Here is a 25,292-nt window from a genome sequence, read left to right on the forward strand (position 1 = left end):
GAGAAGCACCAGGCTCCTGCCTTCGGATCAGCGCGGTGCACCGGCTGCAGCGGCCATTGGAGGGTGAACCAATGGAAAAGGAACACCTTTCTCTCTCTCTCTCTCTCACTGTCCTCTCTGTCTGTCAAAAAAAAAAAAAAAAAAAAAAAAGGAGAGAGAGTGCCAAGATGGCGGAATAGGAAGGGAGCACACTGATAGTCCAGGAAGAGACAGTTTAATAAAAGTGGAGATACTGCAGGTTCAAGGAAGAGTAGGGGAAGAAACAGCAGAGGAAAATCTTCCGGAACTAGTGATTCACAGTGGACCTGCGTGGAGAGCATGGGAGCCACCATCGGCAGACTCAACACACCAGCGCTGGAACACGAGGTGAGCCGAACCTCTATAGCCCGAGACACTGGCAGGGAAGCGGAAAGAGGAGACTAGAGCGAATGAGGCTTGAAACCCCGTGGGGAAAAGTTCACCAGGCTAACTAGAAGAGAGAGAGAGAGAGAAAAAAAAAAAGGGACTGATACGGACACGAGTTTCTCTCTCACCGCTCACCTCTCAAAGGCGAGCAAGACAAAGAACAGGCGTCATTTTGGACGTACATCATAAGCAGGGCGACCTCAAGTCTGCACCGGCCCTGAGCCTAGCAGAAAAACCTGACCCTGGGTGGGGGGTGAAATAACAGGAGATTGGGACATAGTGAATGTGTGTTGCTAAAGAACTGAGACTGTGAAAAAAGAGACAGGGGGGAGAGAACTCACGGAATTCATGTGAGTGCACTCCAGAGACGCTACAATTCAGTAACCTTGGCAACCCAGTGGGAGACTGAGAATTGGAGCCCATGCTGAGGGAAGCACAGATTCCCTGTGTGGTCCTTGGGAAAGAATTTCTCATCTCTGGCTCCTGTGGGTATATCATTTGCCTGCTAACCACCTCCAATTCCATTCAGCTGTGCAGAACTACATCCCTTTTGAATAAAAAAAAACAAAAAAGAGAGAGAGAGAGAGAGAGATTTACCACGCCTAACCTGGGAGTGTCACCTTTGGCACACCCTCAACCTTGAGGAACCAAACAGAGCTCTCAGGCCACACCCATCTCAAGCCTCTAAGGCTCCATCGAAAGCAGACAGTCCACTTAATCTAGACTCATAGTATAACAAGAAAAAACACCACAGTGAAGAAATCAAAAAATATCTCCAAAATGCCAAAGAACAAACACAAAAACCGAGGTAACAAGAACAAGGAAGACACTATGACGCCCCCAAATGAAAAAGACACCCCAATTCAAGATTACGAAGATGATGAGATAGAAGAAATGCAAGAAGCGGATCTCAAAAAATTGATAAGAACACTAAGAAGTTCTCAAAAACAAATTCTTGAACTACAGAAATCCTTAATGAATAAGATAGAAAATCTCTCTCATGAAAACGAAATATTAAGGAGGAATCAAAATGAAATGAAACAACTAGTAGAACAAGAAACTGTTATGACAAGAAATCATAATGAAATGAAGAATTCAATAGATTAAATGACAAACACATTAGAGAGCCTTAAAAACAGAATGGGTGAAGCAGGAGAGAATATCAGACTTAGAAGACAGAGTACAGGAAAGTATACAGTCAAACCAAAGAAAAGAAGAAGAAATTAGAAATCTAAAAAATATTGTTGGGAATCTACAGGATACTATTAAAAAACCCAACATTCGGGTTCTAGGAGTTCCTGAAGGCATGGAGAGGGAGAAAGGATTAGAAGGCATTTTCAGTGAGATACTAGCAGAAAATTTCCTAGGTTTGGAGAAGGACAGAGACATCCTAGTACAGGAAGCTCATAGAACCCCTAATAAACATGACCAAAAGAAATCCTCACCACGACATGTTGTAATCAAACTCACCACAGTGAAACATAAAGAAAAGATCCTAAAATGTGCAAGAGAGAAACATCAGAGTACTCTCAGATGATCTCCAATTAGACTCACAGCAGACTTCTCATCAGAAACCCTACAAGCTAGAAGGGAATGGCGAGACATAGCCCAGGTACTAAGAGAGGAAAAACTGCCAAACCAGAATATTATATCCTGCAAAGCTCTCATTTGTGAAAGAAGGTGAAATAAAGACCTTTCACAGCAAACAGAAATTGAAAGAATTTGTTGCCACTCATCCAGCCCTGCAAAAGATGCTTAAAGATGTGTTACATGCAGAAACACAGAAACATGGTCATCAATATGAAAGAAGGTAAAGGAAGGAAACCTCCCAGTAAAAGGTCACAGGAAGCTCAAAGCATATATTGGAAAATATCTTTGGTAAAAGGTAGGGCAAAGTTGCTACTTATCGATAGTCACATTGAACGCTAATGGCCTGACTGTCCAGTTAAAAGACACCAATTGGCTGATTGGGTTAAGGAACAAAACCCATCTATTTGCTGCTTACAAGAAACACATCTTTCTAACAAAGATGCACACAGACTGAAAGTGGAAGGCTGGAAAAAGATATACCATGCCAACAGAAATGAAAAAAGAGCGGGCGTAGCCATCTTAATATCAGACAACATAAACTTTACCACAAAAACTGTTAGGAGAGACAAAGAGGGGCACTATATAATGATTAAGGGATCCATTCAACAGGAAGATATAACGATTATCAATGTATATGCACCTAATTACAGGGTACCAGTTTATTTAAAACACTTGTTAAGGGACTTAAAGGGAGACTTAGACACCAATACAATAGTACTGGGGGACTTCAATACTCCACTTTCAGAAATAGACATATCAACAGGACAGAAGATCAACAAGGAGACAGAAGATTTAAAGGACACTATAGCCCAAATGGACCTAACAGATATCTATAGAACTTTTCATCCTACACAGAAAGCATTTACATTCTTCTCAGCAGTACATGGAACCTACTCTAGGATTGACCACATACTAGGCCATAAAGCAAGTCTCAGCAAATTCAAAAGAATTAGAATCATACCATGCAGCTTCTCAGACCATAAAGGAATGAAGTTGGAAATTAGCAACTCAGAAGTCCCTAGAGCATATGCAAACACATGGAGACTGAACAACATTCTCCTGAATGAACTATGGGTCATAGAAGAAATTAAAAGAGAAATCAAAAATTTCCTGGAAGTAAATGAGGATAACAGCACAACATACCAAAACTTATGGGATACAACAAAAGCAGTGTTAAGAGGAAAGTTTATATCAATAGGTGCCTACATCAAGAAATTGGAAAGGCACCAAATAGATGAGCTTTCAGTTCATCTCAAGGATCGAGAAAATCTGCAGCAAACCAGAACCAAAGCTAGTAGGAGAAGAGAAATAATTAAAATCAGAGAAGAAATCAACAGGATTGAATCCAAAAAAAAAATTACAAAAAATCAGCCAAACGAGGAGCTGGCTTTTTGAAAAAATAAACAAAATTGACACCCCATTGGCCCAACTAACTAAAAAAAGAAGACCCAAATCAATAAAATCAGAAATGAAAAAGGAAACGTAACAACAGACACCACAGAAATAAAAAGAATCATCAGAAATTACTACAAGGACTTGTATGCCAGCCAACAGGGAAATCTATAAGAAATGGATAGATTCCTGGACACATACAACTTACCTAAATTGAACCAGGTATACACAGAAAACCTAAACAGACCCATAACTGAGACAGAAATTGAAACAGTCATAAAGGCCCTCCCAACAAAGAAAAGCCCAGGACCAGATGGATTCACTGCTGAGTTCTACCAGACATTTAGAGAAGAACTAACTCCAATTCTTCTCAAACTATTCAGAACAATCGAAAAAGAGGGAGTCCTCCCAAATTCTTTCTATGAAGCCAGCATCACCTTAATTCCTAAGCCGGAAAAAGATGCAGCATTGAAAGAGAATTACAGACCAATATCCCTGATGAACATAGATGCAAAAATCCTCAAAAAAATTCTGGCCTATAGAATGCAACAACAATCAGAAAGATCATCCGCATAGACCACGTGGGATTTATCCCTGGTATGCAGGGATGGTTCAACATTCGCAAAACAATCAACGTGATACACATTAACACACTGCAGAAGAAAAAGCATATGATTATCTCAATAGACACAGAGAAAGCATTTGATAAAATACAACACCCTTTCATGATGAAAACTCTAAGCAAACTGGGAATGGAAGGAACATTCCTCAATACAATCAAAACAATTTATGAAAAAACCACGGCCAGCATCCTATTGAATGGGGAAAAGTTAGAAGCATTTCCACTGAAATCTGGTACCAGCAGGGATGCCCACTCTCACCACTGCTATTCAATATAGTTCTGGAAGTCTTAGCCAGAGCTATTAGGTAAGAAAAGAAATTAAAGGGATACAAATCAGGAAGGACGAACTCAAACTATCCCTCTTTGCAGATAATATGATTCTTTATTTGGGGGATCCAAAGAACTCTACTAAGAGACTGCTGGAACTCATCGAAGAGTTTGGCAAAGTAGCAGGATATAAAATCAATGCACAAAAATCAACAGCCTTTGTATACACAGGCAATGCCACGGCTGAGGAAGAACTTCTAAGATCAATCCCATTCACAATAGCTACAAAAACAATCAAATACCTTGGAATAATCTTAACCAAGGATGTTAAAGATCTCTACGATGAGAATTACAATTCTTAAAGAAAGAAATAGAAGAGGATACCAAAAACTGGAAAAATCTTCCATGCTCATGGATGAGAAGAATCAATATCATCAAAATGTCCATTCTCCCAAAAGCAATATACAGATTCAATGCAATACCAATCAAAATACCAAAGACATTCTTCTCAGATCTGGAAAAAATGATACTGAAATTCATATGGAGACACAGGAGACCTCCAATAGCTAAAGCAATCTTGTACAACAAAAACAAAGCCGGAGGCATCACAATACCAGATTTCAGGACATACTACAGGGCAGTAGTTATCAAAACAGCATGGTACTGGTACAGAAACAGATGGATAGACCAATGGAACAGAAGAAACACCAGAAATCAATCCAAACACCTACAGCCAACTTACATTTGATCAAGGATCCAAAACCAATCCCTGGAGTAAGGATAGTTTATTTAATAAATGGTGCTTGGAAAACTGATTTCCACATGCATAATCATGAAGCAAGATCCCTACCTTTCACCTTATACAAAAATTCACTCAACATGTATTAAAGACTTAAATCTACGACTCGACACCATCAAATTATTGGAGAACATTGGAGAAACCCTGCAAGATATAGGTACAGGCAAAGACTTCTTGGAAAAAACCCCAGAGGCACAGGCAGTCAAAGCCAAAATTAACTATTGGGATTGCATCAAATTGAGAAGTTTCTGTACTGCAAAAGAAACAGTCAGGAAAGTGAAGTGGCAATCGACAGAATGGGAAAAAATATTTGTAAACTATGCAACAGACAAAGGGTTGATAACCAGAATCTACAAAGAAATCAAGAAACTCCATAACATAAAAACAAACAACCCACTTAAGAGATGGGCCAGGACCTCAATAGACATTTTTCAAAAGATGAAATCCAAATGGCCAACAGACACATGAAAAAATGTTCAAGATCACTAGCAATCAGGGAAATGCAAATAAAAATTACAATGAGGTTTCACCTCACCCCAGTTAGAATGGCTCACATTCAGAAAGCTACCAACAATAGATGCTGGAGAGGATGTGGGGAAAAAGGGACACTAACCAACTGTTGGTGGGAATGCAAACTGGTTAAGCCACTATGGAAGTCTGTCTGGAGATTCCTCAGAAACCTGAATATAACCCTACCATACAACCCAGCCATCCCATTCCTTGGAATTTACCCAAAGGAAATTAATTGGCAAACAAAAAAGCCATCTGCACATTAATGTTTATTGCAGCTCAATTCACAATAGCTAAGACCTGGAAACCAACCTAAATGCCCATCAACAGTAGACTGGATAAAGAAACTATGGGACATGTACTCTATAGAATACTATACAGCAGTCAAAAACAATGAAATCTGGTCATTTACAAGATGGAGGAATCTGGAAAACATCATGCTGAGTGAATTAAGCCAGTCCCAAAGAGACAAATATCATTTGTTTTCCCTGATAGGCGACAACTAACTGAGCACCAAAGGGGAAACCTGTTGAAGTGAAATGGACACTATGAGAAACAGTGACTTGATCAGCCCTTGTCCTGACTGTTGATGTACAATATAAATCTTTATCCATTTTAGTATTTTTTGTTCCAGTACTAGTGGTTGAAATCTGTAATTAACACACAATTATTCTTAGGTGTCTAAATTGTAATTGAAAAGTGATCCCTGTTAAATATAAGAGTGGGAATAAGAGAGGGAGGAGATGTACAATTTGGAGCATGCTCAATTGGACTTGTCCCAAATGGTGGAGTTAGAAACGTGCCAGGGGATTCCAATACAATCCCATCAAGGTGGCATGTACCAATGCCATCTCACTAGTCCAGGTGATCAACTTCAGTTCACCTTTGATCACACTGATAGGTCTAAGAGTCAAAGGGATCACACAAACAAGACTAGTGTCTGCTAATACTAACTGATAGAATCAAAAAAGGAGAGAATGATTCAACATGTAAGTGGGAGACACAGCAGACTCATAGAAAGGCAGATGTCCTAAATAGCACTCTGGCCTCAGAATCAGCACTTAAGGCATTCGGATCTGGCTGAAGAGCCCATGAGAGTATTGTAGGCATGGAAAGCCAAGACACTCTGGGAAAAGAAAAAAAAAGAAGACCTAAATGAAAGATCTCTGCGAGTGAGATCCCAGTAAGAATGGGGCCATCAAAGAAGGAGGTACCTTTCTCCGAAGGGAGGAGAGAACTTCCACTTTGACTATGACCCTGTCAGAATAAGATCAAAGTCGGCGAACCCTAAAGGCTTCCATAGCCTCAGCAACTTATGACTAGAGCCTAGGGAGATTACTGATGCCATAAACAAGAGTGTCAAATTGTTAAGTCAGCAACAGGAATCACTGTGTACTTACGTCTCATGTGGGATCTGTCCTTAATGTGTTGTCCAATGTGAAGGAATGCTATAACTAGTACTGAAACAGTATTTTTACACCTTGTGTTTCTGTGTGGGTGCAAACTGATGAAATCTTTACTTAGTATATACTGAATCGATCTTCTGTATATAAAGATAATTGAAAATGAAAAAGAAAACTTGGTGTTAAATGGGAAATTGCATAGAAAATTAATCAATTCCTAAAAAAAATATCATGTAGGACCTCTGTCCTTAATGTGCTGTACATTGTGATTTAATGCTATAACTAGTACTCCATCAGTATTTTTCACTTGGTGTTGCTATGTGATGGCAAACTGTTGAAATCTTTACTTAATATATACTGAACTGATCTTCTGTGTATAAAGAGAATTGAAAATGAATCTTCCAGGCCAGCTCTCTGCTGTGGCCAGGGAGTGCAGTGGAGGATGGCCCAAGTCCTTGGGCCCTGCACCCCATGGGAGACCAGGAGAAGCACCTGGCTCCTGCCATCGGATCAGCGCGGTGCGCCGGCCGCAGCGCGCTACCGCGGCGGCCATTGGAGGGTGAACCAACGGCAAAGGGAAGACCTTTCTCTCTGTCTCTCTCTCACTGTCCACTCTGCCTGTCAAAAATAAAAAAAAAAAAGAAAATGAATCTTGATGTGAATGGAAGGGGAGAGGGAGCAGGAAAGAGGAGGGTTGCGGGTGGGAGGGAAGTTATGGGGTTGGGGGAAGCCATCGTAATCCATAAGCTGTACTTTGGAAATTTATATTCATTAAATAAAAGTTTTTTAAAAAAGGGACAAAAATAAACAAGCAAATAATCTTATCAAAGATGGACAAAGAACTTCTTGGTGTTTCCCCAAAATTATTGAAAACAGGATCTCAACAACGTATATTTTTTCCTCTACATTTACTGCATGCTTGCTTACAAAAGCCAAGAAGTGTAAGTAACTTATGTCCATAGACAGATGAATGAATTAGAAAATATACTACATGCAAATAATGGAATATTACTCAGACATAAAAGGCATGAACCTCTTTTTATATGCTGCAGCATGGATGAAGTTTGTGGAGGCTACATTAAGTGAAAAAAATAAACCAGACACTAAAGAACAAATGCTGCATGATTCCAATATGAGGTATCTAATGAAGCAGAAAATAGAATGATGTTTCTCATGGCCTGAGGGTAGGCGACAATAGAGAACTGCTCAAGGGAAACTGAATTTTATAATGCAAGATGAAATCATTCTAAAGCTATCCTGCACAACAATGTGAATACATTTTAAAAGTAAAAAAAAAAAATACTCTGAGACATTTTTTAAAGGAGTAAATTCCATATTACATTATTTAACCACACACACAGACACACACACACACAACCTTGTGTGTGAGTTATTAATATTAACATTGTATGGTATTATTAATATTAATTTCTAAACTTTATATTTAATATCTGTCATAATCTGTTTTTTGCTCATTTAAAGTCAGATTTATTTCTGTCTTCTATGTTTGCTGTCCTCCATGTCCACCTGGTATATAGAATCTTCCTCATTTGCTTCACTTGGCTTGATCCAACCAATCCAACTCAAATCCCAATTTCTGTACAAAGTGTTTCAGAAAATGAGCACATGGATTATCTTTTTTTCCAAACTCCTAATTACTCACTTATCATATGTTGCCTGGTTATTTTGCTTTTCAGCTTTTCAAATGTGGAAGTCTCATATTTCCAGATGATTACATTTTTAGTGAACAGAAGACCACATTTTAACCTTGTTTTCAAGTCACTACTTATATTACAAACAATAACAAAGTACAATGCTTGCCCACTACATAAACTGAAGCATATTTTTCAGCTGACTAACTAAACACTGTCTGGAGAATAAAATGGTTACTATAAAAAATCTGTGTAAAAGTCATAATTTAGGATATGGAATGTGAATCTTCAGGGCTGTGTCAAAGTGATCTGAGAGAAGTGTCTGGAATCATGCATCTCCCTGTTGCCAAGTCAGCTCATATCCACACAGGTAAACATAAGACATCCGTAACAATTCAGTACAAGACCTATCTCCATATATTATACAGGATAATTTCACAAATACTAGGTTTTTCTTTGAAAACATATCAAGGCTGTGATATAACAGACAATAGAGCAAGTCTTTAGTATTCCTAATTCCACAGAGCAACAAATATCCTATTCCTGTGTTCACTGAATAGAAGAGAGTACTGGGTACTTATACATTTTTGCAGAAAGCAGCAAAGGATGTGGTTTTGTTAATGTTACGGAATTCCTGAAAGCCAACTGCCAAATTGGGTGGCTCTCAAGAAGGTTTACTGGCCGGCGCCGTGGCTTAACAGGCTAACCCTCCGCCTTGCGGCGCCGGCACACCGGGTTCTAGTCCCGGTTGGGGCACCGGATTCTATCCCGGTTGCCCCTCTTCCAGGCCAGCTCTCTGCTATGGCCTGGGAAGGCAGTGGAGGATGGCCCAAGTCCTTGGGCCCTGCACCCGCATGGGAGACCAGGAGAAGCGCCTGGCTCCTGGCTTCGGATCAGCGAGATGCGCCAGCTGCAGCGGCCATTGGAGGGTGAACCAACGGCAAAAAGGAAGACCTTTCTGTGTCTCTCTCTCTCACTATCCATTCTGTCTGTCAAAACATAACAACAGAAAAAAAAGGTTTACTAAAGTATGCTTTGTTTCTTATATACAAATATACACATATACACAATTACACAATGAGTGGAATAATTAACACATGTATCCAATCTTAGTTTGAGGTATTTTTTTAGTCAACTGGCAGAAAAATGAAAGGCTACTTTAGAATTGTGCTTTCTCTGCAAAGAACCCAATTTGTTTGCAAATTGGGTAGTCATATATTTCAAAACAGTGCACCTGATTTTCTTGCTAACTAAGCTATATAAGCACAATAGAACTTTTTAAGTTTATATTATCCCTAATTTCCAAGTGATACATGTCTATGAAAATAAAGAAAAGTTTTAAGATGCTTCTATAATATACCATATATAGTTAAAGAAACACATCTTTCAAGTTAAAAGAGTCAGTACTGGGGCTGATGCTGTGGGGTAGCTGCTACCTGCAATCCTAGCATTTTATATGGGCACCGTTTGGAGTACTTGCTGCTCCACTTCAGCTCCCTGTTAATGTGCCTGGAAAAGTAGTGGAAGATGGTCCAAGTGCTTGGGCTCCTGCACACATGTAGGAGACCTGGAAGAAGCACCTGGTTCCTGGCTTCGATCTGCCCAGACCCAGTCTTTGTGGCCATTTGGGGAGTGAACTAGAGGATGGAAGATCTTTCTCTGTCTCTCCATCTGCTTCTCTCTCTGTAAGTCTGACTTTCAAATAAATAAATCTTAAAAAAACAACAACAACAAAAAAAAAACAAACAACAAACTGAAGTGTTGGGCTTTGTGTCTAGAAACAATTTCCAGGCAAACTGGAAGGATCAAGAAGACAGAATCAGATCCTTCTCAACTCTCAAAACATAAAATCTTCAGTCTTCTTTTAAATTTCCTGTATCTTTCAATAAAATCATCCCTTCTATGACAGTAACATGTATAAAACAACTAGTTTCACTTTGTTGGTGCTGCTGAATCTATAAGCTCATGTTTAATGAATAAATTTAAATGAAGTAATCTACACAGTAATATCTATCAGAAAATAAACCACGGTTCTCATTAAAATGTGTAGCTTTCAGGCTTTTGATCTAGTTTTAGTATTCTAGTTTTAAGACTAATAGAAGTTGGCAGGTGCCATGGCTCACTAGGCTAATCCTCTGCCTGCAGTGCCAGCACACTGGATTCTAGTCCCGGTCAGGGCACCGGATTGTGTTCCGGTTGCTCCTCTTCCAGTCCAGCTCTCTGCTATGGCCCAGGAGTGCAGTGGAGGATGGCCCAAAGTCCTTGGGCCCTGCACCTGCATGGGAGACAAGGAGAAGCACCTGGCTCCTGGCTTCGGATCAGCACGGTGCGCCGGCCGCAGCGCTCTGGCTGCAGCGGCCATTGGGGGGTGAACCAACGGCAAAGGAAGACCTTTCTCTCTGTCTCTCTCACTGTCCACTCTACCTGTCAAATAAATAAATAAAAGACTAATAGAAATAGTGAGAAGGAAATCTAAAGATCACTTTGTAACCATAGTTGTCTTTCTTCAGCACTGTGATTTTTTTTTCTTGACAAAATTTAAAAAGAAACAGAATCTTCAAACTGAAAAAAATTTTGAAAGCTAGTTCTATACTAGTATAGTTCTATGTATGTAGTATGATGTGCATACTTAAAAGCATTGTAAGCTCAGTGACTCCACCCTCCTGAAGTATTTCCTACTTTCTTTTTAAAAAATATTTATTTATTTATTTGAAAGTCAGAGTTACACAGAGAGAGGAGAGGCAGAGAGAGAGAGAGAGAGAGAGAGAGAGAGAGAGGTTTTCCATCTGCTGGTTCACTCGCCAATTGGCCGCAACAGCCAGCGTGCACCATCTGAAGCCAGGAGCCAAGGGCTTCTTCGGGGTCTCCCACATGGGTGCAGGGACCCAAGGACTTGGGCCATCTTCCACTGCTTTCCCAGGCCATAGCAGAGAGCTGGATGGGAAGTGGAGCGGCTGGGACCCGAACCAGTGCCCATATGGGATGCTGACACTGCAGGCAGCAGCTTTACCCAATACACCACAGTGCTGGCCCCTTCCTATTTTCTTACAGAACCATTGCTCCACTTTATTCTTTTACACAGAACTTCTTGATTTTCTGATAAATATTTTTTTCTCTCTCACTAAATTGTAACCTCATCCAGGAATGATATTTCTTGACTTTCCTGTCTTCCAAATATACTCCTTCTCCTGAGTTCCCTATTTAAATTTCCTATTTAATTTCACTGTCCTCAATAACCCAAGTCATAGTCTCAGTTTCACCTTTAACTTTTCTTTCTTCCATCACTTTCGCATAACTAGCTACCAACCTGAAGTTTTTCCATTTCCAAAATAACTTTTAACTGCACTCATTCAATGAAATCAACCACTCAACCAGGATTTGTTGAGTTCTTATTATAGGCTATGCATATTATTCTGGTAACTGTGACATGTATAAAATCAATTAATCTCCCTTCTCTCAAAAAGCTTATAGCTTAACAATAATACTGATATGACATCAGAAGTTACAATATAAAGAGATAGGTGCTTGATAAATTTTTTTTCTAGGAATACAGGGAAACAATTTTTCAGTTAGATTTGGGAGGAACAGAGGATGCTTCCTGAACTGATATGGGCTGTATAGATGTCAGATAAATTAATAAGGTACTGTAGTATAGTGAATAACCACACAAAAACCCAGCATACAAGGGTCAGCACTGTGGCATATTGGGTAAAGCCTCTGCCTGAAGCATCAACATTCCATACGAGCACCGGTTGCTCTACTTCCAATCCAGCTCCCTGCTAATGTACCTGAGAAAGCAGTGGGAGATAGCCCCAAGTACTTGGGTACCTGCCAACTATGTGAGAGACACATACTAAGTTCCTGGCTTCTGGCTTCAGTTTGGCCCAGTTCCTGCCATTGCAGCCATTTGGGGAGTGAACCAGAGGATGAAGATTTCTCTCTCTCTCTCTCTCTCTCTCTCTCTCTCTCCCCCTCTCTCTATTTCCCTCCCTCCCTTCCATCCCTCAGTGTCTCTCCCTCTCTCTGTAACTCTGCCTTTCAAATAAATAAATAAATCCTTGAAAAAAAAAAACACCAGCATACAAGAAGCAATGGGATTTGAACAAGTATGGCATGGTGTGATATCCTAAATGGTTTGGCTATGACAATTTTGAAAGAATGATGGTAGATGCTGACTATATGACAATAGAATTATAGAAAAATGTTTAGGTCAGAAAGAACCTTGTATAAACAGAAGAAAAGGACAAGCCTTAACCAGAAATCTGTGAAGATTACTAGAGATTTATGTACAAGAGTGACATGATGACATTTGTATTTCACAAAGATAACTGCATCAGCAGCTTGGCAGTAGAGGTGAGGCATCTACCAGACTGCCAGATGGAGGCAAGAAGAACAATTAGAGGTCTGTTACACCAACTTTGATAAAACATAAACAGGGCCTACACTATAACATATTTTGAATAATAATGGCTTTCAGGGCAAAGGGGAAATTTTTAGTCAAAGGAGAGATGGAGATAAAGGTGAAAATAGATGGCACGGGTTTGTTCAAAAGTCAGCAGAGGATCTGATGTGGAACATGGACAGAAGAATAATTATATGGACACAGAAGGAAGAAGAAAACATTACTGCATATAGGGCTAAGTTTGTAGTTTTTCCAGATTTAAAAAAAATACCAGAATACTCTGTTAAACTTTAATTTCAGATAAACAATGGATAATTTTTAGTATAATTACTTTCCAAATGTTGTACCTTCATTTTTTCATGTTCCCTTTCCTTGAGTGCCATATATCTCACTTGTCTACTTTGCATATTTGTACTCATCGTGTCATTTCAAGTGCTACCATCCCTGCAAAGTTGGTGTTCCCATAAACTTGTGTTCTCACGATATTACATATTATCAATTATTCATTGGGACAACTATAAAAGTTTTCCCATATAGCTTTCTCAAGACTTTAAGTATTTTGAAATTAGGGATAAGAATCTTTCATCTTAGTAGCCCTACAGCTTAGCACAAAGGATGTCACATCTGAGGCAGTCAATGACTATCTGCTGAATAAATGAGGTCCGGACTCAGGCCTTTCTTATTTCTTTCTTTAAACCATCCTCCACAATGGCATAAGTTCCATCTTTTAAAACATAAGCCATCTAGGATTTTACTATTAAAATATCTTTGATTCAAATATCCATTCATGATAGATAATGGAGAAACCATTCAGCATTTTCCTGAATGCTCTCAACAATTTAATCCTGAAATTGAATGAATGGTTAAGGTCTCAGACTTTGAGAACACATATGTGTTAGAATCCTGCCTATGTCATGTGATGGTTATGTGTTTTTCAGTGCATTATTTAACCATCTATTACTTTTTAAAATATTTATTTCTTTGAAAGGCAGAGATACAGAGAGTGAGAGGGAGAGACACACAGATATCTTACATCCACAGGCCAAATCTGGGAGCCAGGAGCTTCTTCCAGGTCTCCCACGTGGCTTCAGGGGCCCAACCACTTGAAACGTCCTCTGCTGCTTTCCCAGGTGTATTAGTAGTAGGCTGGATTGGAGGTGGAGCTGCTGGGATTCAAACTGGTGCCCACATGGGATGCTGGCATTGTAGTTGGAAGCTTAACCCGCTCTGCCACAGTGTCATCTCCTACTTAACCATTTATAAAATGATATAACACCTACCTTAGCATGCTTCTGCAAAAGTTAAATGTGATGTTTGTAAAATACGTACTATAGTACTGCACTTCTGACACTGTAGTATACTAACAGTTATTGTTGAAATCCTCCGTAGCTTTATCTATCATTTCCTTATCTACTCACACTGTTATCTTCCACAGCATCTATATTTCATAACTTGCCAATTCTCTAAAGTTCAGGTGATTTCATCATCCCATGTCTTTATTCATAGTACTTATTTGCTTATAATACCCAACCTATATGCCACTCTACAGGGCAAAGCATAGCATTCAAAATTTTGTTATGAATAATTCCTAGTATCCACATGCTACAATAATCAAAGAAGATAAAAATGCTTTGCTTTGTTCACACATTTTGTGCTAGGAAGAGGTTCCAAAAAACTGCGGACTTTCTTTCATTGTATTCAGTAGCTATTTCATGGACTCTAAATAGTTTGAGTGAACAGAAAAATTCTCATCCATTTACTATAAGTTCTGTCTTTTCATAGTTGGTGGGTTTTTCTCCCTATCACTTCCAAGAAACTCTTTTTGGGTGATTTATATGCTTTGCAAACAGAATCACCCCTATGTAAGTCTATACAAAACCAGGAAAATAATTTTCAATTACTTAATTCTGAACTCTGAAAGAAGTTTATTACATGTATTTGAGACAGCTAAAGAAAAAATACCCTGAAATATTCAGATATTCCTAAGATTTTTTTTCCCATTTTCTGAGAATTGAGATAAGAAAACTCTAGATATTTATATTTTTTTTTTACCTTTGGTCCTTCAGGGCCATTTTGTCCAGGAATCCCAATATCTCCTGGAAAACCCTAGGGAATATAAAAATTTCAACAGTTTATTCCATAGCAACTCACTTAAAGTATATTAATCATACAAAATTTCCTTTGATTTTCATTCATGCAATATATACTTTTCATAAATGTAATCTTTTTTTATTAAACTTTTATTTAATGAATATAAATTTCCAAAGTACAGCTTATGGGTTACAATGGCTTCTCCCCTCCCATAATTTCCCTCGCACCCCCTTTTCTGCTCCCTCTCCCCTTCCATTCACATCAAGATTCATTTTCAATTCTCTTTATATACAGAAGATCAGTTTAGTATATATTAGGTAAAGATTTCAACAGTTTGCCCCATATAGCAACACAAAGTGAAAAAAATACTGTTGGAGTACTGGTTATAGCATTAAATAACAGTGTACAGCACATTAAAGACAGAGATCCTACATAATATTTTTTTAAAAAATTAATTAATTTTCTATGCCATTTCCAATTTAACACCAGGTTTTTTTTTTTTCATTTCCAATTATCTTTATATACAGAAGATCGATTCAGTATATAATTAGTAAAGATCTCATCAGTTTGTACCCACACAGAAACACAAAGTGTAGAAATACTGTTTCAGTACTAGTTATAGCATCACTGCACATTAGACAACACATTAAGGACAGATCCCACATGGGATGTAAGTACACAGTGACTCCTGTTGCTGACTTAACAATTTGACACTCCTGTTCATGGTGTCAGTAATCTCCCTAGGCTCCAGTCATGAGTTGCCAGGGCTATGGAAGCCTTTAGAGTTCGCCGACTTTGATCTTATTCCGATAGGGTCACAGTCAAAGTGGAAGTTCTCTCCTCCCTTCAGAGAAAGGTACCTCCTTCTTTGATGGCCCCGTTCTTTCCACTGGGATCTCACTCACAGAGATCTTTCATTTAGGTCTTCTTCTTTTTTTTCTTTTCCATGGTATCTTGGCTTTCCATGCCTACAATACTCTCATGGGCTCTTGAGCCAGATCCGAATGCCTTAAGGGCTGATTCTGAGGTCAGAGTGTTGTTTAGGACATCTGCCATTCTTTGAGTCTGCTGTGTATCCTGCTTCCCATGTTGGATCCTTCTCTCCCTTTTTGATTCTATCAGTTAGTATTAGCAGACACTAGCCTTGTTTGTGTGATCCCTTTGACTCTTAGACCTATCAGTGTGATCAATTGTGAACTAAAATTGATCACTTGGACTAGTGAGATGGCATTGACCCGATAGTCTGGGAAAATATAGTTTCATAAATGTAATCTTAAACATTGTTTGGCAGTTGTTAACATTGAAATATGAAATTTACAAAGTGTACTAAAATTGAAATTACTTCATTAGTTATTCACAAACAATCCACAAACCCAAAGAAAACTATCTAGTCCAGTCCAAGAGGGTGGAAGTCTTACTAAAAATTATCTTTAACTTGGAAATAAGGCAAAAAGGTATGTGACACCACTTTTCAATAGTGTGCAGGACACTGAGCCACCCAGATTTAGATGAATGTATTCTGTTAGATTCATTATTTATTAACTACAAGTTAATTTGTAGATTTAAAAAAAATTGGCTGGCGCCATGGCTTAACAGGCTAATCCTCCACCTTGCGGTACCGGCACACCCAGTTCTAGTCCCGGTTGGAGCACCGGATTCTATCCCGGTTGCCCCTCTTCCAGGCCAGCTCTCTGCTATGGCCCGGGAAGGCAGTGGAGGATGGCCCAAGTCCTTGGGCCCTGCACCCGCATGGGAGACCAGGAGAAGTACCTGGTTCCTGGCTTCGGATCAGCGAGATGCGCCGGTGGCAGCAGCCATTGGAGGGTGAACCAATGGCAAAGGAAAACCTTTCTCTCTGTCTTTCTCTCTCTCGCTATCCACTCTGCCTGTCAAAAAAAAAATTATTATTTGACAGGCAGAAAGATTTAGGTCCTACCCAGTGGTCCACTCCCCAGTATCTACAATAGTTCTTGCCTGAGGAGAAGACAAGGGTTAGGCACTCAATCCTGTTCTCCCGGGTGCACAGCAGCCAGAAATCACTGGAGCTATCACTTTCTGCTGCCCAGAGTACATATTAACAGAAAGCTGGAACCTGGAGCAGAGCTAGAACTCAAACACTTTAATATGGGATGTGAGCATTTCAAGCAGCATTAAAGCACTAGGCCCAATGCCTTTCCCCAACCTGTATATTTATATTAGACTTCAGATACAAACTACTTATGTTTGGTTAAAGAAGAAAAACCTCAAAGATTAAGGCTAAATAAATTTGTATCTAATCCAACTATCCTATTCTAACATCTCATATTTAATTATTTTATACTTAGCTTTCAAATGCTACTGAACTCAACATCTTGCTAGTCTTCCCATTAATTAATGAGTCGAATAAAATCTTTGGCCCATGTATATTTTACTTTTGAATGAGAATCATTTTGCATTTTTGGAAATTATAGTCACAGTCTATAACAGTTGGCTCAAGAAAGAAATGGAACAAGTGTTAAAGAAAATCTGTTTGGAGAAAGAGTAGAACGTGGCTCTCAAATGGTTACATCAGAGTTTTTGTTGAAACAATGAATATGAATGTGATTTGTCATGAACAAATAATAAAGATATTAAGCTAATAACTGCAGTTTGATGTGCACTGCTTTCGTCACAAATTAAGCTATTGTAGTGTTTTCCATTGATGCTGGTTCAAGGAAACAAAGTAATACAAGCATAAGAAACAGCATCTATAAGAGTAAAGAAGACTGAAATTAAAATGTGAATGTCAGCAAGAAGAGGTATGTCAGTGGAAATGTAAATATTATGGGAATCAAGATCTCAACAAGTGACACAGAAAAGCAAGGATGATTCTGGGATACTCATTCTGGAAAGAAAAATAAGAAGAAAGTGATACCAACTCATCTGATTGGATTAGGACAGAAATGCCATGACAGATTGAATGCCAGATTTAAAACTTGGATTCTGAGGACAGAAATATAACTCAGGAACATTTCTGGCAAAAGAAAAGACAGTTGTAATGGAAAGACTGATCGCAGGGTTAGACTTCCACAAGTTCTGGAATAGTTTAAGACAGTTATGTTTAATACAGACTTTTTGATCGCTTTACTAATTAAGGGGAATCAGATTCACCTTTGTTAGTATTTGTACATATGCAATTAAAAAAATTAAAATCGTTTTTCTAAAATTTGCTACTCTTTTTCTTGAACACATCCTTTGTTAGTATGTTTAGAGTGGGGACAATCCCTGTGGACCCTTTGGTTTTAATTTCTACAGTAATAGTAGCTACTTGTTCAAAATTGAGTTCATCAAATTTCCTGTAATGCTTCTCCCTCATCCTGTGTTCACTACTGAATAAATATTACTTCTATCCACAAGTTTACAAGCCAAAAGGCTGTACATCACATCTGAATATTTATTTTCCCTTCTTTTTCTTTTCCTTTTCTTCTAGAATTTCTATACCAACCTAGTTAACTACAAGGTAACTTAACATTGTGTATTTTACTTATCAGATATAACATTGTGTATTTTACTTATCAGATATAACTTCCTTGAATGCATTTTTAAAATTTTATTTAAGTTATACAAGTTTCATATATTTCATATACACAGATTTAGGAACATAGTAACACTTCCCACCCTACCCACCATCCTACCCATGCTCCAAACCTTCCCCTGCCTCGCATTCCTACTCTTAATTTTTTTTTATTTTTTATTTTTATTTTTTTTTATTATTAAACTTTTATTTAATGAATATAAATTTCCAAAGTATAGCTTATGGGTTACAATGGCTTCCCCCCTCCCATAACTTCCCTCCCGCCCGCAACCCTCCCCTTTCCCGCTCCCTTTCCCCTTCCATTCATGTAAAGATTCATTTTCAATTCTCTTTGTATACAGAAGATCAGTTTAGTATATATTAGGTAAAGATTTCAACATTTTGCCCATATAGCAACATAAAGTGAAAAAACTACCATTGGATTACTAATTATAGCATTAAATAGCAATGTACAGCACATTAAAGACAGAGATCCTACATAATATTTTTTTAAAAAATTAATTAATTTTCTATGCCATTTCCAATTTAACACCAGGTTGGTTTTTTTTTTTTCATTTCTAATTCTCTTTATATACAGAAGATCACTTCAGTATATAATTAGTAAAGACCTCATCAGTTTGTGCCCACACAGAAACGCAAAGTATAAAAATACTGTTTCAGTACTAGTTATAGCATCACTTGGCTTTAGACGACACATTAGGGACAGATCCCACATGGGATGTAAGTACACAGTGACTCCTGTTGCTGATTTAACAATTTGACACTCCTGTTCATGGCGTCAGTAATCTCCCTAGGCTCTAGTCATGAGTTTCCAGGGCTATGGAAGCCTTTAGAGTTCGCTGACTTTGATCTTATTCTGATAGGGTCATAGTCAAAGTGGAAGTTCTCTCCTCCCTTCGGAGAAGGGTACCTCCTTCTTTGATGTCCCCGTTCTTTCCACTGGGATCTCACTCACAGAGATCATTCATTTAGGTCTTTTTTTTTTTTTTTCCATGATATCTTGGCTTTCCATGCCTGCTATACTCTCATGGGCTCTTCAGCCAGATCTGAATGCCTTGAGGGCTGATTCTGAGGCCAGAGTGTTGTTTAGGACATCTGCCATCCTATGAGTCTGCCTACTCTTAATTTTTACAAAGATCTATTTTCAGTATACTTAATGATTATAGTTATCCATACTCTAAGGAAAAGACTTCAACAAGTAGTATGAAGAGAAAAAAAAGAAACTACAACAACAACAACAACAAAAAAAAAAACCCCACCATTCCTCAACAGAAGAGACATGGGCTATAAGCAATCATCAAAATCTCAAAATGTCTATTTCATGTCAATATATTACATTTCAGGTACTCTGTTCGTTACTTTGGATCAGGGAAAACATATGATATCTGTCTTTTTGGGACTGGCTTTTTTCACTAAGTATAATGGTATTCAGTTGTGTCCATCTTGTGGCAAAAGACAGGATTTTGTTTTTTTTTTTTTTTTTACACCTGAGTAGTACTCCATAGTGTATATTTACCATAATTTATTTATCCAGTCAACAGCTGATGGGCTACTGGGTTGATTCCACATCTTAGCTATTGTGAATTATGCTGCAATGAACACAGGAGTGATTTCTTTTGATTTGGATAAATTCTCAGGAGTGGGATGACTGGATCATGAAGTAGATATATATTCAGATTTCTGAGCTATCTCCAAACTGTCTTCCATAGTGGCTGACCAGTTTACATTCCCACTAACAGTGGACCAGGTACCTTTCTCCCACTTCCTTGTGAGCATTTGTTGTTAGTTGATTTCTGTGTGAGAGCAATTCTAACTGGAGTGAGGTGAAATCTCATTGTAGTTTTGATTTGCATTTCCTTGATGGCTAGTGAGCCTGAGCATTTTCTCCAGTGTCTGTTGATAATTTGAATTTCCTCTCTTGATAAAATGCCTGTTCAAATCCTTTGCTCATTTCTTAAGTGGATTGTTTTGCTGTTGTTGAACTTCTTGAGTTTTATAGATTCTAGATGTTCACCCTTTATCAACTACATAGTTTGCAAAGATTTTCTCTCATTCTGTGGATTGCCTCTTCACTATGCTGTTTCTTTTACAGAGCAGAAATTTCTCAGCTTGATGTAATCCCATTTGTCAATTTTGGCTTTGCCTGTACTTCTGGGATCTTTTCAATATCTCTTTGTCTATGCCAATGTCTTGAGAGTTTACCTAATGTTCTCTAGTAATTTGATGGTATTGGTGTGTAGATTTAGGTCCTTGATCCACTCTGAGTGGATTTTTCTGAAAGGTGAAAGGGAGGAGTCTAGCTTCATGTTTCTGCATATGAAGATCCTGGTTCCCCAGCACCATTTGTTGATGAGAGTTTCCTTGTTCCAGGGATTGATTTTAGCTCCTTTGTCAAAGATAAGTTGCTTATAGATGCATGGATTGATTTCTGGAGTTTTGATTGTGCTCCATTGATCTACAAGTCTGTTTTTTGTGCCAGTACCAGGCTATTTTGATTATAATCGCTCTGTCATATGTCTTGAAACCAGGTATTTTGATGCTTCCAGCTTTATTCTTGTTTATAAGATTGTTTTAGCTATTCAGTGTCTCTTGTATTCCCATATCAATTTTAGCATCTTTTTTTATAGATCTGGTATTTTGTCTGGTATTGCACTGAATCTGTAGACTGCTTTTGGCAGTATGGACATTTTGATGATGTTGATTCTTCCAATCCATGAACATGAAAGATTTTTCCATCTTTTAAGTCTTCTTCTATTTGTTTATTTAGTGTGTTATAATTTTCTTTGTAGAGATTTTTGACATCCTTTGTTAAATTTATTTCAACATATTTAATTATTTCATGAGCTACTGTGAATTGGAGTAACCTTAAAAGTTCATTCTCAGACATGACATTGTCTGTGTATTCAAAAGTTACTGATTTTTGTGCGTTGAATTTATATCCTGCCACTTTACCAAACTCTTTTAAGAGTTCAACAGTCCCTTAATGGAGTCTTTTGGATCCCCTATATATATATATAATCACATCATCTGCAAATAGGAATAGTTTGATTTCCTCCTTTTCCAAAATGTTTTCCTTTGATATCTTTTTCTTGCCTAAAGGCTCTGGCAAAACTTTCAGGACTATATTAAATAGCAATGGTGAGTGAGGGCATCCTTGTATGGTTCCAGATCTTATGGGGAATGCTTCCAGCTTTTCTCCATTCAATAATTATTATTATTATGGCCTCGAGTAGGTCATATATTGCCTTGATTGTGTTGGGGAATGTTCCTTCTATTACCAGTTTGCTTAAGGTTTTCATCATGAAAGGATGTTAGAATATTTTATCAAATGCTTTCTCTGCATCTACTGAGATAACCATAGGATTCTTATTCTTCAGTTTGTTAATGTGATGTATCACATTTATTGATTGTTAAATATTGAACCATCCCTGCATACCAGGGATGCATCCCTCTTGGTCTGAGTGAATGATCTTTCTGATATGTTGTTCAATTTGATTAGCTAATATTTTGTTGAGGATTTTTGCATCTATGTCAGGGATATTGGTCTATAGTTCTCTTTCTCTGTTGCATCTTTTTCTGGCTTAGGAATTAAGGTGATCCAGGTTTCATAAGAGTTTGAGAGGATTCTCGCCTTTTCAATTATTTTTGAATAGCCTGAGAACTGGAATTAATTCTTTAAATGTCTGGTAGAATTCAGCAGTGAAGCCATGCAATCCTGGGCTTTTCTTTGTTGGGAGATTATCTATTACGGATACAATCACCTTCTTAGTTATTCACTGTTCAGGTTTTCTATATATTCATGACTCAATTTAGGTATGTTGTATGTTTCTAGGAATCTATCCATTTCTTCCAGGTTTACCAATTTGTTGGCATACAGCTCTTTGTAGTAATTTCTGATGATTCTTCTTAATTCTATGGTGTCTGTTGTTACATTTCCTATTTCATCTCTTATATTATTGTTTTAGATCTTCTCTCTCATCCAATTTTTTTTTGGTTTTGCACCAATGGCATATCAATATTATTTATTTTTTCAAAAAACTAGCTCTTCATTTCACTGATCTTTTTTATTTGTGGAGGAGTTGCAATTTTGTTAATTTCTTCTCTAATTTTAATTATTCATTTACTCCTAATAAATTTGGGTTTGGTTGGCTATTGATTTTCCAGGTCCTTGAGACACATTGATAGCCTATTTATTTGGTATTTTCCAATTTCTTCATGTAGACCCCAAATGCCAAAACCTTCCCATTTACACTGCTTTTGCTGTATCCCATAAGTCTTGATATGATGTACTGTCATCTTCATTTGTTTACATAAATTTTTTATTTCTCTTTTGATTTCTTCTATGACAATCCACTGTTCATTCAGGACCATGCTGTTCAGTCTCCATGTGTTTGCATATGACCCAGAGATTCTTGAATTATTGATTTCCTGCTTTATTCCATTGTGGTCAGAGAACATGCATGGTATTATTTCGAATTTTCTTTGAAATTCCTGAGACTTGCTTTATAGCCTAGCATATGGTCTATCTAAGAGAAAGTTCCAGGCACTGATGAGAACAATTTGTATTCTGTAACTGTGTGGTAAAATGTTAGGCCCATTTGGTCTATAGTGTTAATTAACTCTGTTATTTCCTTGCTCATTTTCTGGCTAGTTGATCAGTGTATTGATGAAAGTGGGGTATTGAAGTCCCCCATTACTATTGTATTGGAGTCTATTTCTCCCTTTATATCCACTAACATTTCTTTCAAATAGTCAGTGCTCTGTGACTGGATGCACATTCATTTAATATAGGCACACCTTCCTGTTGAACTGATGCCTTAATCATTACATAGTGTCCTTCTTCATCTCTTTTACCATTTTTTTATGTTAAGGTCTATTTTGTCTGATATTAGGATGGCAACACCACCTCACTTTTAGTTTCTGTCAGCATGGAAAATCTTTTTGCATCCTTTCACTTTCAGTCTGCAGAATTTTTGTTGGTGAGATGTGTTTATTTTTTGCAGCAAATAGATGTGCCTTGCTTTTTAATCCATTCAGCCAGTCTGTACCTTTTACCTAGAGAGTTTAGGTCATTTGCATTCAAGGTGACTACTGATAAGTAATAACTTGGCTCTGTGATTTTTCCATCAATATTCCTATTGTTTACTTTGAATTTCTTTTGAACTTTTACTGGGAGTATTCTGCCTTCACATTCTTTCATAATGATCATTATCTTTCTGTGTTTCTGTGTGAAGCACATCCTTTAGCATCTTTCGTAAGGCTAGACAAGTGGTAACAAATTCTTTCAATTTCTGTTTGTTATGGAAGGTCTTTATTTACCTTTGTTCATAAATTAGAGCTTTGCATAGTACAGTATTCTTGGTTGACAGGTTTTTTTAAATGATTTTTTTATTATTTATTTGAAAGGTAGAGTTACACAGAGAGGTAGAGACAGAGAGATAGAGAAGTCTTCCATCTGTTGTCCATGTTTAGATAATGAAAGGGGACCTATTTATTCTGCCTTTCCTTTATGAACTGCACCACTGGTAATTAAACAGAAAATGAGATACATTCCAGCCAATCAGTGAAAAGCAAAGATAGAGCAAGAAAACCTCCATTTTGCAATTCTGCAAATTAGCTAATGGATCTGGGCAGTGTGTATCATCTGTTACCAACATTACAAAGAGGAGATAACCAGACGTTGGCTTCCTGATGAAAGAATGGACTACCACCCACAGTCTTAGCACAAACAAGAACAGGATCCGATCTCAGTAATGTAACTACCAATTTGTAAGAAATACTTAGGACCAAGAAACGTGCAGAACTATATCATGAGACTGTAACCAACAAAATCTATAGAGACTTAGAAGATGCAAATTAAGTTATATGGACAGAAAATAGATCAAAGGTAGCCTGGAAAGGGAGGGGCAGAAGCAATACAAGGGAGGGATGATTAAAGAAGAATTAGAGTTATTTGTGTTTGACAGCTGTGTTCATTATCTTGATCTCAGTATGATTTCACAGGTTATAGATATGTGATAAGGATCAAATTGTAATATTTAAATATAAGTATCTTATTATATGTCAATTGTATCCCAATAAAGCTATAAAAATGGTAATCGCTATTGAATGTTTTAGATAATCATTTGCCTTATGGTAAGCAACAGTTTTTAATGATTCAAAGACCTTTAGAGAGAAAATAGAATTTATTCATTGAACTAGTCTCAAGATAAAATCAGTGGAGCTCCGATTTTTTATATAATACATGCTGAATTATAGTAATAGCATGAAAACTAAGCACATAAATATTTTGTGAAATTCAAATTTTTCAGTATTTTATTAGTGTGGCTTTAAAATACCTCATTGTAATACACAAGATTGTTATGTAGATCACTCAAATGTCATGGAAAATTTCCAATCCTTATTTATTTGATATCCCTGTGTGTTAAACACACAAGAATGTGAAATGGTTTTGTTTAGATTCATCCTGTGTGTAGTTCATAAGTTTGAAAAAAGTACCGTGGAATAAGTCATTTCAAATATAAAAATTAAAAAAGATAAAATTATAAAATACACATGTAAATTATTGATTCCTAGAGTGTAGTATTATGCAAAGACCTGTCTGGT

At 37.6% G+C, this 25,292-nt stretch overlaps 1 protein-coding gene across 6 annotated transcripts in view; it reads right to left on the reverse strand.

The window, feature by feature from the left end:
• The window catches only part of COL24A1 (collagen type XXIV alpha 1 chain), a 421,092-nt gene that overhangs the window by 240,724 nt on the left and 155,076 nt on the right, over positions 1 to 25,292 (reverse strand). For 5 of the 6 annotated variants that reach the window (XM_062191650.1, XM_062191654.1, XM_062191649.1 and 2 more), the window contains exon 21: positions 15,095 to 15,148. The exons of the other annotated variant lie outside the window; for it this stretch is intronic. In XM_062191650.1, the coding sequence (XP_062047634.1) occupies positions 15,095 to 15,148 (54 nt within the window). The remainder of the gene's footprint in view (positions 1 to 15,094; positions 15,149 to 25,292) is intronic. 6 annotated transcript variants of the gene reach the window in all.

Source organism: Lepus europaeus, chromosome 5 (assembly GCF_033115175.1).
Source record: "Lepus europaeus isolate LE1 chromosome 5, mLepTim1.pri, whole genome shotgun sequence".
Lineage (NCBI taxonomy): Eukaryota > Metazoa > Chordata > Mammalia > Lagomorpha > Leporidae > Lepus > Lepus europaeus.